Below are 13,846 nucleotides of genomic sequence, written 5' to 3'. Positions count from 1 at the left end.
GCCACCATGCCTGGCCTATTCCTATTATTTAAGTTATAAATATTATTTATACTTCTTTGGCTTTTTTTTTTTTTTTTTTTTTTTTTTTTGAGACAGGGTCTTGGTTTGTTGCCCAGGCTGGAGTACAGTGGCACAATCATAGCTCACTGCAGCCTTGAACTCCTGGGCTCAAATGATCCTTCCATACCTAGCTAATGTTTAACAATTTTTTTGTAGAGACGAAGTCTTGCTATGTTGCCTAGCCTGGTCTTGAACTCCTGGGCTCAAGAGATCCTCCTGCCTCGACCTCCCAAAGCTCTGGAATTATAGGCATGAGCCATCACACCCATCCCTGGCATTTTAATCACATGTATTAATCATGTTACAATCACCTCTGGGTTTATCAAGCCAATATTTAGTCATTTCAGAGTTACTGATTTCACTCATTAAAATTTTTCTTATTCAAAATCTGTCTGTAAAATGTTTGTCTGTTTTAGGCATTGCAATTCCATCTGAAGATATTCTCTATACCACTCTGGGAACGCTGATTAAAGAAAGGAAGATTTATCACACTGGAGAAGGATACTTCATAGTTACTCCTCAGACTTACTTCATTACAAATACAACCACCCAGGAAAATAAGAGAGTGCTGCCATCAGATGAAAGTCGCCTGATGACAGCTTCAATGACGTATCTGGTGAGCATGGAGAGCTGTGCAGAGTCAGCCCAAGAGAATGCTGCCCCCGTATCCCACTGTCAGTCTTGCCAGTGTTTCCGGGACATCCACACTCAGAATGTTCAGGAACCACCAGTTGCTACAGAAGTGACTAGGAAGAGTCACAGAGGTCTTGGGGAATCTGTACCTTGGGTACAGAAAGGGGCAGTTTCAGTGTCTGTGGAGCACCACATTTGTGAGAGCACCAAACCTTTACCATACACAAGAGATAAAGAAAAAGGCAAGAAGTTTGGTTTTAGTGTCTTATGGCGCAGCATATCTAGAAAGGAGAAGCCCAAAACAGAACACAGCAGTTTCTCTGCTCAGTTCCCACCTGAAGAATGGCCTGTCCGAGATGAAGATGACTTGGACAATATCCCTCGAGATGTTGAACATGAGATAATCAAACGAATTAACCCCATTTTGACTGTTGACAATTTAATCAAACACACCGTCCTAATGCAAAAATACGAAGAACAAAAAAAATATAATAGCCAGGGCACTTCCACTGACGTGCTGACAATTGGGCATAAATATCCTTCAAAAGAGGGGGTTAAGAAGAGGCAGGGTCTGTCTGCAAAACCTCGAGGGCAGGGCCATTCTCGCAGGGATAGACACAAAGCCAGGAATCAGGGAAGTGAGCTTCAGCCAGGAAGCATTAGACTGGAGAAACACCCCAAGCTCCCTGCTACACAGCCTATCCCCAGAATTAAAAGCCCAAATGAAATGGTAGGTCAGAAACCACTTGGTGAGATGACAACAGTGCTAGGTTCCCATTTGATTTACAAAAAGCGAATCAGTAATCCTTTCCAGGGTTTGTCTCACCGAGGAAGCACAATATACAAAGGGCACAAAATTCAGAAGACCAGTGATCTGAAACCCAGCCAGACTGGACCAAAGGAAAAGCCTTTCCAAAGGCCTAGGTCCTTGGATTCCTCAAGAATCTTTGATGGTGAAGCCAAAGAGCCATACACTGAACAACCTAATGATAAAATGGAAGCAGAATCCATTTACATAAATGACCCTACTGTCAAATCCATCAATGATGACTTCAGAAGTCACCTTTTCAATCACCCTCAACATAGCATGTTGCAAAATGACGGTAAATGCTGTCCCTTTTTGGATACCATGTTGAGATATGATGTGTATGGTGGAGAAAATGAGGTAATTCCTGAAGTCTTAAGGAAAAGTCATTCCCACTTTGACAAATTAGGGGAAACCAAAGAGACTCCGCATAGCCTGCCATCACGAGGTGCCTCCTTTTCAGACCGAACACCTTCTGCTTGTAGATTAGTGGATAACACAATACACCAGTTTCAAAATCTTGGCCTTTTGGATTACCCAGTTGGCGTGAACACTTTAAGACAACCTGAAAGACAAGACAGAGACTCAGAAGAAGTTTTGAGAAAAGGATTTGTCCAGGATGCAGAAACTATGAGCTTAGAAAATGAACAGCTTTCTAATGATGACCAGGCCTTGTATCAGAATGAAGTGGAAGATGATGATGGTGCCTGTAGTTCATTATATCTAGAGGAGGATGACATTTCTGAGAATGATGACTTATGTCAAATGCTGCCCGGCCACATTCAGTATTCCTTCACAGGTGGAAGCCAGGGAAATCATTTAGGAAAACAAAAAAGAATTGAGAGATCTCTGACCAAGTACAACAGCACAATGGAGAGGGTTGAGCCTCAGGTGCTTAAAAGAAACGAATGCTGCAAACCCACTGGGCTGCATGCTACCCCAGGTGAAAGCCAAAAACCTAACCTTTCTGCTGAAAGTTGTGGCCTAAATTCAGGGGCCCAGTTTGGTTTCAACTACGAAGAAGAACCCAGTGTTGCTAAACGTGTACAGGCCTCAGCACCTGCTGATGAAAGAATCTTTGATTACTGTAGTGCAAGAAAAGCCAGTTTTGAAGCTGAAGTCATACAAGACGCTATTGGTGACACAGGAAAGAAGCCAACTAGCTGGAGTCAGAATCAGGAAATAAGAAAACATTTCCCACAAAAGTTCCAACTTTTCAACACTTCACATATGCCAGTCTTGACTCAGGATATCCAATATGAACACAGTCACTTGGAAGGGACAGAAAATCACAGCATGGCAGGAGATAGTGGAATAGATTCTCCACGGTAAGTCCACACAAAAGTGTCTGGTTTAGGCCGGGCGTGGTGGCTCACACCTGTAATCCTAACACTTTGGGAGGCCGAGGCGGGCGGATCACGAGGTCAAGAGATCGAGACCATCCTGGCCAATATGGTGAAACTCCATCTCTACTAAAAATACAACCGGGCGTGGTGGCGGGCTCCTGTAATCCCAGCTACTCAGGAGGCTGAGGCAGGAGAATCACTTGAACCCGGGAGGTGGAGGTTGTAGTGAGCCAAGATTGTGCCACTGCACTCCAGCCTGGCGACAGAGCAAGACTCTGTCTCAAAAAAAAAAAGTATCTGATTAAACACTGTTCTACAGGAATTATGAAAGTCAAGGGCATTTTGAGTTATCTAGTCAGAGACTACTGAATATCACACTTTTATAATGACACAATTCTGCCAGCTTTTATACCTTTACTGAATAAATTGTATAAAGTTACAATGAAATCTCTTATATAGTAGGATACAGTTTATTTATAATGTGAACCAAATTTGACTGTCCCCACTACTCATAAATCTTCAGTTATTTCTAAAAATAGAAATTTCTGTAAGTCAAGCATTTTCTGAACTGAGGGTTGGAAGTTTTCACTTCTATTCCTGGCTCTACACAGGTTGAGAAAGGGATGTGGCTACTATTTTCTAATATTTTCTTTTCTTTTCTTTTCTTTTTTTGAGACGGAATTTTGTTCTTGTTCTTGTCGCCCAGGCTGGAGTGCAATGGCGTGATCTCAGCTCACCACAACCTCCACCTCCTGGATTCAAGCGATTCTCTTGCCTCATTCTCCTGAGTATCTGGGATTACAGGCATGTGTCACCACACCCAGCTAATTCTGTATTTTTAGTAAAGACGAGGTTTCTCCATGTTGGTCAGGCTGGTCTTGAACTCCCGACCTCAAGTGATCCACCCACCTTGGCCTCCCAAAGGGCTGGGATTACAGGTGTAAGCCACTGAGCCTGGCTGGCCCTACACTTTTTTCTATGCATTTGTAAGTTGCTCTGTTGTTGTTTTTTCTTTGAGACAGGGTTGCACTCTGTCACCCAGCTGGACTGCAATGACACAATCATAGCTCACTGCAGCCTAGACCTCCTGGGCTCAAGCCATCCCCCAACCTCAGCCTCTGGAGTAGCTTGGACTATAGGCACATGCTTCCATACCCAGCTAATTTTTTGTAGAGATGAGGTTTCACAATGTTAGCCAGTCTGGTCTCAAACTCCTGGGCTCAAGGGATTCTCCTACTTCGGTCTCCCAAAGTGCTGGGATTACAGGCATGACCCACCACACCGGCCATCAGGCTAATTAAAAAAACTTTTTTGATGGCTTCTCGGCCTTTTGGCTAAGATCAAGTGTAAAAAAGTTTTTTTGTAGAGACAATATATTGCTATGTTGCTCAGGCTGGCCTCGAACTCCTGGATTCAATGATCCTCTTGCCTTGGCCTCCCAGTTTTGGGATTGCAGGCGTGAGCCACTGTACCAGGGCTTAATAAAAGTATTTTTAACAGCAAATCATACAGAGCCATGGCTTTCTTTTTTCACGTAACTTATGTATATCCTGTTATTGATAAATGTAGCTTAAGCTTGGTGTTTGTTTGTTTGTTTTTTGAGATGTAGTTTGCTCTGTCACCCAGGCTGGCGTGCAGTGGCGCGATCTCAGCCGACTGCAACCTCTGCCTCCTGGGTTCAAACAATTCTCATGCCTCAGTCTCCCAGATAGCTGGGATTACAGACGTGCACCTCCGGGCCCAGCTAATTTTTGTGTTTTTATTAGAGACAGGATTTCACCATGTTGTCCAGGCTGTTCTCGAACTCCTGACCTCAGGTGACTCACTCGTCTCAGCCTCCAGAGTGCTGGGATTACAAGCATGAGCCACTGTACCTGGCCTCAAGCCTTTTTCTTCTTGCCTCAGCCTCCCGAGTAGCTGGGACTACAGGCATGAGCCACCACACCCAGCTATTTTGTCTGTGTGGTTTTTTGTTTGTTTGTTTGTTTGTTTGTTTTTTAGCAGAGATGAGGTTTCACCATGTTGGCCAGGCTGGTCTCGAACTCCTGGCCTCAAGTGATCCGCCCACCTTGACCTCCCTGGTCTCAAGTGATCCACCCACCTTGGCTGGGATTATAGGCACACACCACCAGGCCCAGCTAATTTTCGTGTTTTTATTAGAGACAGGCTTTCACCATGTTGTCCAGGCTGGTCTTGAACTCCTGACCTCAGGTGATCTACTCGTCTCAGCCTCCAGAGTGCTGGGATTACAGGCATGAGCCACTGCACCTACCCTTAAGCCTTTTTTTTTCTTGCCTCAGCCTCCCGAGTAGCTGGGACTACAGGCGTGAGCCACCACACCCAGCTATTGTGTGTGTGTGTGTGTGTGTGTGTGTGTGTTTGTTGTTGTTGTTGTTTTTTAGCAGAGATGAGGTTTCACCGTGTTGGCCAGGCTGGTCTCGAACTCCTGGCCTCAAGTGATCTGCCCACCTTGGCCTCCCTGGCCTCAAGTGATCCACCCACCTTGGCTGGGATTACAGGCGTGAGCCACAAGCTTGTTCTTTTTAATGGCTGTTTAGCATCCTCTTATGTGGCTCTCTCTCCATAGATAGATAGATAGATAGATAGATAGATAGATAGATAGATAGATAATTATTTTCCTTTCTTTTTTCTTTTTTTAGAGACAAGGTCTCACACTGTTGCCCAGGATAGAGTACACTGGTTCAATCAGGGCTCACTATAGCCTTGACCTCCTGGTCTCAAGCAAATCAGCCTCCTGTGTAGCTGGGACCACAGGCATGCACCACCACACCCAGCTGCTGCTGCTGCTTATTTTGTACGAATGAGGTCTCACTGTGTTGTCCAGGCTGGTCTCAAACTCCTGGGCTCAAGCAATTCTCCTATCTTGGCCTCTCAAAGTGCTAGGGTTGTAGGCATGAGCCACTGTGCCCAGCCTGTTTTCCTTTCTTTGACATTAGATCATTCCCAATTTTTTGTTATTAATAAATCAACCTGCAGTGAGTTATTTTTACATAAAAATGTTTGTGGGCATTTCTGAGTTTTTTCTTAGGATATGTTCCTAGAAATCTACATTTTAAAAACATATTACTTCTTTATTGGGGGTACAAGATCTTTTCTTTTTTTTTTTTTTTTGAGACAGAGTCTTGCTCTGTTGCCCAGGCTGGAGTGTAATGGGTGTGATCTTGGCTCAGTGCAACTTCTGCATCATGGGTTCAAGAGATTCTCATGCCTCAGTCTCATGAGTAGCTGAGATTACAGGTGTGCACCACCATGCCTAGCTAATTTTTGTATTTTTAGTACAGACAGGGTTTCACCACGTCGGCCAGCCTAGTCTCAAACTCCTGGCCTCAAGTGATCCGCCTGCTTTGGCCTCCTGAAGTGCTGGGATTACAGGCATGAGCCACTGCGCCCACCCTACCAAACAGTATTGTGTTAGCTGAAGCAAACATATGTGTTAGATAATGGACTGATATAGCTTATACCTCCTAGAAAAGAATGTTGTATATTAAAAATATAATAATTTGCTTTTCTCTTCCATACGATTTCTCATAAAAGTAACAAATTTCACAGGAAGATATTGGCCACTTCAGATGTATGTAAGTTTTTCAGGGAACTTACTGTTTCTGACTAGAATGTACTTGATACTGGATCTGAGAGCAGACGTTGTTCAGAAAATGTAAACTTCTTGGAAGGCAGCTGTCAAATAATTGAGGTGCTATTGTGAAGCCTTTAAAATGTAAACAGCACTTTGGATTTTGAAAAGTTAACTTATTTGTTAAGTGTACCTTCGTATTAGTAAACGTACTACTTCAAAGTATCAAATGAAAGTATAATGACTTGGTTAGAAATTCAAGTTCCCTTTGAAGCCAATAATTCTGTTATTTTTAATATCTTTAGGACACAGAGTCTGGGATCTAATAATTCAGTCATTTTGAATGGACTAAAAAGAAGACAGAATTTTCTGCAAAACGTTGAAGGCACAAAGAACAGTCAACCACTCACATCCAATTCCTTACTACCGCTAACTCCAGTCATAAATGTTTAATTTTCTTTTGGAAACCTATTTTTTTCTTTGTAAAAAGGTACAGCATTACTACATAATCTTTCAATCATATAAGAATTGAGTATATAATTGTCTAAAGGCAAGCATATCTATGCTATTAACCACATTACATATTTTGTTCTAATTACTGGCTTTTTTTCCTTTTTTGGTATCTTAAGGCTTTTGGAAGCTTATTTTACTATCCATTTATTGGGAGTATATAGATTATTTTCAATTAAAAAGTGAATTATTGGTCCCCTTCCAATTGTAATTAACTTGAATTTTTATACATTCTCAAATATATAGAATGTTAATTTACTTCCTGTAGTGAGTTTTTTTTTTTTAACCTACACTAATATTGAGTTCTAAGTTAAGTGGATCTCACCAGATTTCAACACAAAATCAGAAAACTGTGTGTGTTGAAGCAGTGTCTGTCGCAAGAAAACAGTGTCTGCTGCAAGGCAGCAGTATTTGTTGCTGCTTCTATGCAACCCTAACTCTTTATCATTACCAAGAAAGAATTTACATAAATGTGTTAGCTACTCTGCAACAGGAATTCCTTTAATCATTGCTGCCCAGGGTCTTCTCTTTGACCAGCTTGGACATGAACAAATTGTTCCCAATGTGACTGACAATGTCAAAAATTCCTGTGGCAATAGGCATCTGACTGTACTACTATTCCTCTGGTTCCTCCCTATACATTTCAGGACTTCTTTTTGAGACGGAGTCTTGCTTTGTTGCCCAGGCTGGAATGCAGTGACACAATCTCGGCTCACTGCAACCTCTGCCTCCCAGGTTCAAGTGATTCTCCTGCCTCAACCTCCCCAGTAGCTGGGACTACAGGCGCGTGCCACCATGCCCAGCTAATTTTTTGTATTTTTAGTAGAGACAGGGTTTCACCATGTTAGCCAGGATAGTCTCGATCTCCTGACCTCGTGATCCACCCGCCTCAACCTCTTAAGGTGTTGGGATTACAGGCATGAGCCAACGCACCTGGCACAGGCCTTCTTTATAGATGGCAATGAGAAGTCAGATGGTGGAGATAGAATGTGGAGATAGAAGGGAAGCAGAATGGTTACTGAATGGCTTGGGAGTAAAAGAGAAGTTCTGAATGAGAGGTTTAGAGAAAGGTGGAAGGAGTCTGGTAGACATTTAGCAATTCATCTGCATTTTGGTCCATTTCCACTCATGGTAAGACCTAGAATTTTCTCTGTTAAGCCTTTTCAGACCAAATAGTGGAATGGTCAGTTCTTGGGTTTGGGGAACATGGAGCAATCAAGACTGGTTTCAGCATGTCGAGAAGATGATGGTGCTGATTTATGGTGGAGGGAATGTTTTTTCTTTTTTTTTCTCTCTTTTTTTTTTTTTTTTTTTTTGAGATGGAATCTTGCACTGTCACCAGGGCTGCAGTGCAATGGCATAATCTCGGTTTAATGCAACCTCCTCCTCCCAGGTTCAAGCAGTTCTCCTGCCTCAGCCTCCTGAGTAGCTGGGATTACAGGTGTGCACCACCACGCCCAGCTAATTTTTTGTATTTTTAGTAGAGATGGAGTTTCACTATGTTGGCCAGGCTAGTTTCGAACTCCTGACCTCGTGATTTGCCTGCCTCGTCTTCCAAGGTGCTGGAATTACAGGCGTGAATGATTGAATAATTGGAGAGTGTCTCTTTCTGATTCTCACCATAGTGACAACAATGAAGTCCAGAGAGATGCCCAGCACTGGAAAACTTTGTGCAGTCCCTGTGGAAGAGCAAATGACATTCACTGCTCTCTTTTGCAGTGGTCAGACCACTCACTCTTGACTACTGGTTTTCAGTGGATCCCAATTGACTGATATTCCATTGCATTCTGACAAAATTAATTGTTGTCACAATGACAGTGTAAACCCTGCTGCAAGTACCAAGAGAGGTGGGTAATCTGGTATAGAAAAGACTTGTGGCCGGGCGCGGTGGCTCAAGCCTGTAATCCCAGCACTTTGGGAGGCCGAGACGGGCGGATCACGAGGTCAGGAGATCAAGACCATCCTGGCTAACCCGGTGAAACCCCGTCTCTACTAAAAAATACAAAAATCTAGCCGGGCGAGGTGGCGGGCGCCTGTAGTCCCAGCTACTCGGGAGTCTCGAGGCAGGAGAATGGCGTGAACCTGGGAGGCGGAGCTTGCAGTGAGCTGAGATCCGGCCACTGCACTCCAGCTTGGGCGACAGAGCGAAACTCCGCCTCAAAAAAAAAAAAAAAAAAAAAAAAAAAAAGACTTGTAGGGGAAGTAGAGGTGAGAGTATTGTTTTAGGGGACCTTACAGCATGGAATCAGCACCAGTGAATGGAGGTTAAGAGAAGTATTTTAACAATGAAAAAAAAATTTTTTTGAGACAGCGTCTCTGTCACTCAGGCTGGAGTACAGTGGACTAATCACAGCACACTGCAGCCTCGACCTCTTGGACTTGAGTGATCCTCCCACTTTACCCCCCGAGTAGCTGGGACTATAGGTGTAAGCCACCAGGCTTGTCTAATTTTATTATTTGTAGAGACAGGATCTCACTATGTTGGCCAGGCTGGTCTTGAACTCCTGTCCTCAAGCAATCCTCCCACCTGGGCCTCCCAAAGTGCTAGAATTACAGGTGTGAGCCACTGTGCCTGGCAGAATTTTCCATTAGACAAAAGCTGTCTGAAGATGAAGTAGGCAGCTTTGAAAAAGAATGAATTTCCCATTGTTTAGGGCATTCGAGCAGAAGCTTGGTGATCCCTTTACTGATATGTTGCAGAGCAATTTCCAGAACTTAGTTTAACTGGCTGGCTGAACTATATGATTTTGAAGAATCCTTCCAACTATAAGGTTTTTAATTTGTTTCTTTAGGAGATATGGTTTTGCCATGTTGTACAACTAATGAAGTCCATCTAATTTTGCCACTGGATGCATTATGACACTCTGCCTGTTTTAAATGAATGTGTTAAATGAATCAAGCTCATTATGAAACCAGTAAAATTTTCTCCTACGAAACTTATCATATAACACACACTTTAAAGATGGGAATATGTGCGATTAAATTGTTTGGGAGATTATTCTCTAAAATAGGTGACCTGCATTTTTCTCCCCAGTAATAACTGCTTTTTGTGGCAACTTTATTGATTTATCTTTCCTAATGCAGTCTATTCTATAATGAGAAAACTGTTGTCTTGAGGCAGCTTAATGATCTGAGCTTAGGAGTCAGACACAAGTTGGAATTCCAATTCCAAATCCTTCGTAGCTGTGTGATGGAGCAAGTCACCAGATTCCTCTGAATTGGTTTTCTCGTCTGTAAAAGGGAGATAGTAATGATGTCTCCCTTACGGGATTGTGGTGAGGCTTGGGGATGATCTATCAAAAGTGCCCAATGTAGGCCTGAGCAACCCCACTGCGGGCACGGCTGTGGAATGGCTTCAGGTTTTAAAAAAAAAGTGCCCAGCCGGGCACGGTGGCTCAAGCCTGTAATCCCAGCACTTTGGGAGGCCGAGACGGGTGGATCACGAGGTCAGGAGATCAAGACCATCCTGGCTAACAAGGTGAAACCCCGTCTCTACTAAAAAATACAAAAAACTAGCTGGGCGAGGTGGCCCGCGCCTGTAGTCCAGGCTACACGGGAGGCTGAGCCAGGAGAATGGCGTAAACCCGGGAGGCGGAGCTTGCAGTGATCTGAGATCCAGCCACTGCACTCCAGCCTGGGCAACAGAGCGAGACTCCGTCTCAAAAAAAAAAAAAGTGCCCAATGCAGGAGGTACCTAATATTATTATACATATATATGCATGTATTTTAATATATTTTATAGTAAAAAAACTTGCTTCATAGGTAAATACATGACCCACTATACAGGTCCCCTGTTTTTGTCAGGTTGTCAGGAATTCCTCCATTACAGATTTAGTCCTTTGGGAAGGTTATAGGATGTATCTGCCATCAAAATCCAGGTATGCCACGGGGAGGTATTATGCCTTTAACAAGTTTTCAGTTGATAGCTTATAAGTAGGAATAAAATATGCAAAATATGGGCTTATTGCAGACATTCATACAACATTCATCCTCTCTCATCTGAGATTTCAGACTCCTAGGAATCCCTGGCATAGCTAGGTTGTTTGCAAAGTATTTTCATTATTTCAAAAATCCTAATAGAAATTGTACTCATTTCCTTTGCCTTACTCTAACTCCTTGCTAGCTAAAAGATCGTTTCTCTACAAACAGTGGAAATTACACCAGCTCAGTAATGCCACACTATCCCATGTTGGTGTGGCGGTTAAACTGCATTTGTACCTTATTCATAGATTAGAATAATGATCATGGATCAATTATCCCTAAATACAGTTTATCAGACAAAATGTTACAAAATTTCAAATCTTCCTTTTTTTTTTTTGACACAGAGTCCCTCTGTGTTGCCCAGGCTGGAATGCAATAGCATGATCTCAGCTCACTGCAACCTCCTGTTCAAGCGATTCTCCTGCCTCAGCCTCCCGAGTAGCTGGGACTACAGGCGCGTGCCACCATGCCCAGCGAATTTTTGTATTTTTAGTAGAGATGGGGTTTCACCATGTTGGCCAGGATGGTCCTGATCTCTTGACCTCATGATCCGTTGCCTCGGCCTTCCAAGGTGCTGGGATTACAGACATAAGCCACCGCACCCGGCCACTTTTTGTATTTTTAGTAGAGATGGGGTTTCACCATGTTGGCCAGGCTGGTCTTGAACTCCTGCCCCTGTCCTCAGATGATCTGCCTGCCTCGGCCTCCCAAAGTTCTGGGAATACAGGTGTGAGCCACCATACTTGGCCCAAATCTTTTTTCTTGTTTCCTTTATTTTTTATTTTTATTTATTTATTTGAGATGAAGTCTCACTCTGTCACCTCTGTCCTCAGGTGATCCGCCCACCTTGGCCTCCCAAAGTGCTGGGATTATAGGGGTTAGCCACCATGCCTGGCCCCAGATCTTTTTTCATGTAGCAGTGCGCACACATGCGCATGCATGCGCGCGCACACACACACACACACACCCTAAACCAAAATGTCAAGTCCATGAGGAAGAGCAATGGAAAGAGCCTGTAGAAGGGAAAAGATAGGGAACCATGGCATTTTGACAACCTATCTACAGCTACTAAGGCTTTTTGGGTGTTGGGAAAACAGGCTATTGCTTAACAGATGAGGAAGAGAGACACGAATGTCATGAAACAAGAATGGGGGCATCTAAGACAAATTCATGATTACTTTGCTGGTGTGTTACAGGACTTTCTCCCCTCTGAAACCTTAGCAACATTTTTTCCTCTTTAGCACAAGCAGCTTCCAAACATTACTTGGATAATGGTGCCCTCTTCTGGGAAGACTGATATGACTCTGAAACCCTCTCTCCTACTACTTGGTTCAAAACATCCAGAAAGTAATTAACTACAGAAACAATGAGACTAAAGGTTAAGCACTTAAAAAATCATTTAAAAGTCTGAATTTAGGAGCTAGATACATGCATAAATGTACATATGATAAATGTGCTCAAAGATGTCTCTTTTCCAATGCTGTCAAAACCTCAAGCTAATGTAAGCACCTCTGTACCTCAGTTCCATGGTGCTGTTATATCAGCGGATCCAATTCCTGTGCTACCAGCATTACTGTCCTCACTTTACTAGCAAGATTTTAGAACTGACTTGGGGCCGGGCGCGGTGGCTCAAGCCTGTAATCCCAGCACTTTGGGAGGTCGAGACGGGCGGATCACGAGGTCAGGAGATCGAGACCAGCCTGGCTAACATGGTGAAACCCCGTCTCTACTAAAAAATACAAAAAAAAACTAGCCGGGCGAGGTGGCAGGCGCCTGTAGTCCCAGCTACTCGGGAGGCTGAGGCAGGAGAATGGCGTGAACCCGGGAGGCGGAGCTTGCAGTGAGCTGAGATCCGGCCACTGCACTCCAGCCTGGGCCACAGAGCCAGACTCAGACTCCCTCTCAAAAAAAAAAAGAACTGACTTGGTTTAGGTCCCATGGCAATAGTAAAAATACCCTCCTCCTTCCCTCCTATTCTCTTTGCCTTTACTTTCTGCTTTTCCACACTCAACACTTATTTTGTGACCCCAGTGTGTCTTAAATCAGTTTTTAACTGCCCCTTAAACTATTTCCATGTCACAGCATTTAAAAATGATGGTTCATGACAAAGCTGCTGGGGATAAAGTAAAAGGTTCAATTCCTTTTGTCACATAAGATTGACGTGCAGATGCAAAATGGTTATTTGATGACTTTTACCTTCAACTCTCTACAGAGTAAAACTAATCTAGCCCTGTAGTTCTAAAAAGATTAGAGAGAGGCAAGTTTGGAAATAGTCATCGTGTGTGTGTGTGTGTGTGTGTGTGTGTGTGTGTGTGTATGTTTTTTTGTTTTTTGTTTTTTGACACGGAATTTCTTGTTGCCCAGGCTGGAGTGCAATGGCTTGATCTCGGCTCACCGCAATCTCTACCTCCAAGGTTCAAGCGATTCTCCTGCCTCAGCCTCCGGAGTAGCTGGGATTACAGGCATGTGCCACCATGCCTGGCTAATTTCCTATTTTTAGTAGAGACAGGGTTTCTCCATGTTGGTCAGGCTAGTCTTGGAACTCCCGACCTCAGGTGATCCGCCCGCCCTGGCCTCCCAAAGTGCTGGGATTACAGGCGTAAGCCACCGCGCCCGGCCCTTTTCTTTTTATATCTTAATGGTCAGTTTAAACAAGCTGAGGCAAAGGGCAAGGGAAATCTTTATAGGACCTTGTAACAGTAGTAGCAATTGAAGCACCCAACTCTTAAGTTTTTAAAAGAAAGTATATTAGTACTCTGGTAAGATGTTTGGAAAATAAAGATGTTCTAATAAGACTGTATCTTGAATTATTGTGCATTTTAATTATTCATGCACAGTATGCCTCCCCCAACCCCAAATCTCATTAGACACAAACTCTTGAGATTTACAGAGGGAGCAAATATGAAGAAAACAAAGTTC

At 43.4% G+C, this 13,846-nt stretch overlaps 1 protein-coding gene across 4 annotated transcripts in view; it reads left to right on the top strand.

The window, feature by feature from the left end:
- Positions 1 to 13,727, top strand: part of STOX1 (storkhead box 1) — a 71,387-nt gene extending 57,660 nt beyond the window's left edge. For 2 of the 4 annotated variants that reach the window (XM_007963244.3, XM_073019082.1), the window contains exons 3-4: positions 477 to 2,826; positions 6,742 to 13,727. In XM_007963244.3, coding sequence (XP_007961435.3) covers positions 477 to 2,826; positions 6,742 to 6,889 — 2,498 coding nt within the window. In that variant the 3' untranslated portion in view covers positions 6,890 to 13,727. The remainder of the gene's footprint in view (positions 1 to 476; positions 2,827 to 6,741) is intronic. The other 2 variants (XM_007963246.3, XM_007963247.3) reach the window with 2 other exon arrangements.
- The last annotated feature ends 119 nt before the right edge of the window (positions 13,728 to 13,846 follow it).

The sequence above is a fragment of the Chlorocebus sabaeus genome, chromosome 9, assembly GCF_047675955.1.
Source record: "Chlorocebus sabaeus isolate Y175 chromosome 9, mChlSab1.0.hap1, whole genome shotgun sequence".
Taxonomy (NCBI): Eukaryota; Metazoa; Chordata; class Mammalia; order Primates; family Cercopithecidae; genus Chlorocebus; species Chlorocebus sabaeus.
Note: the sequence above shows the minus strand (reverse complement) of the source record. Positions and strands in the feature narration are given on the sequence as shown.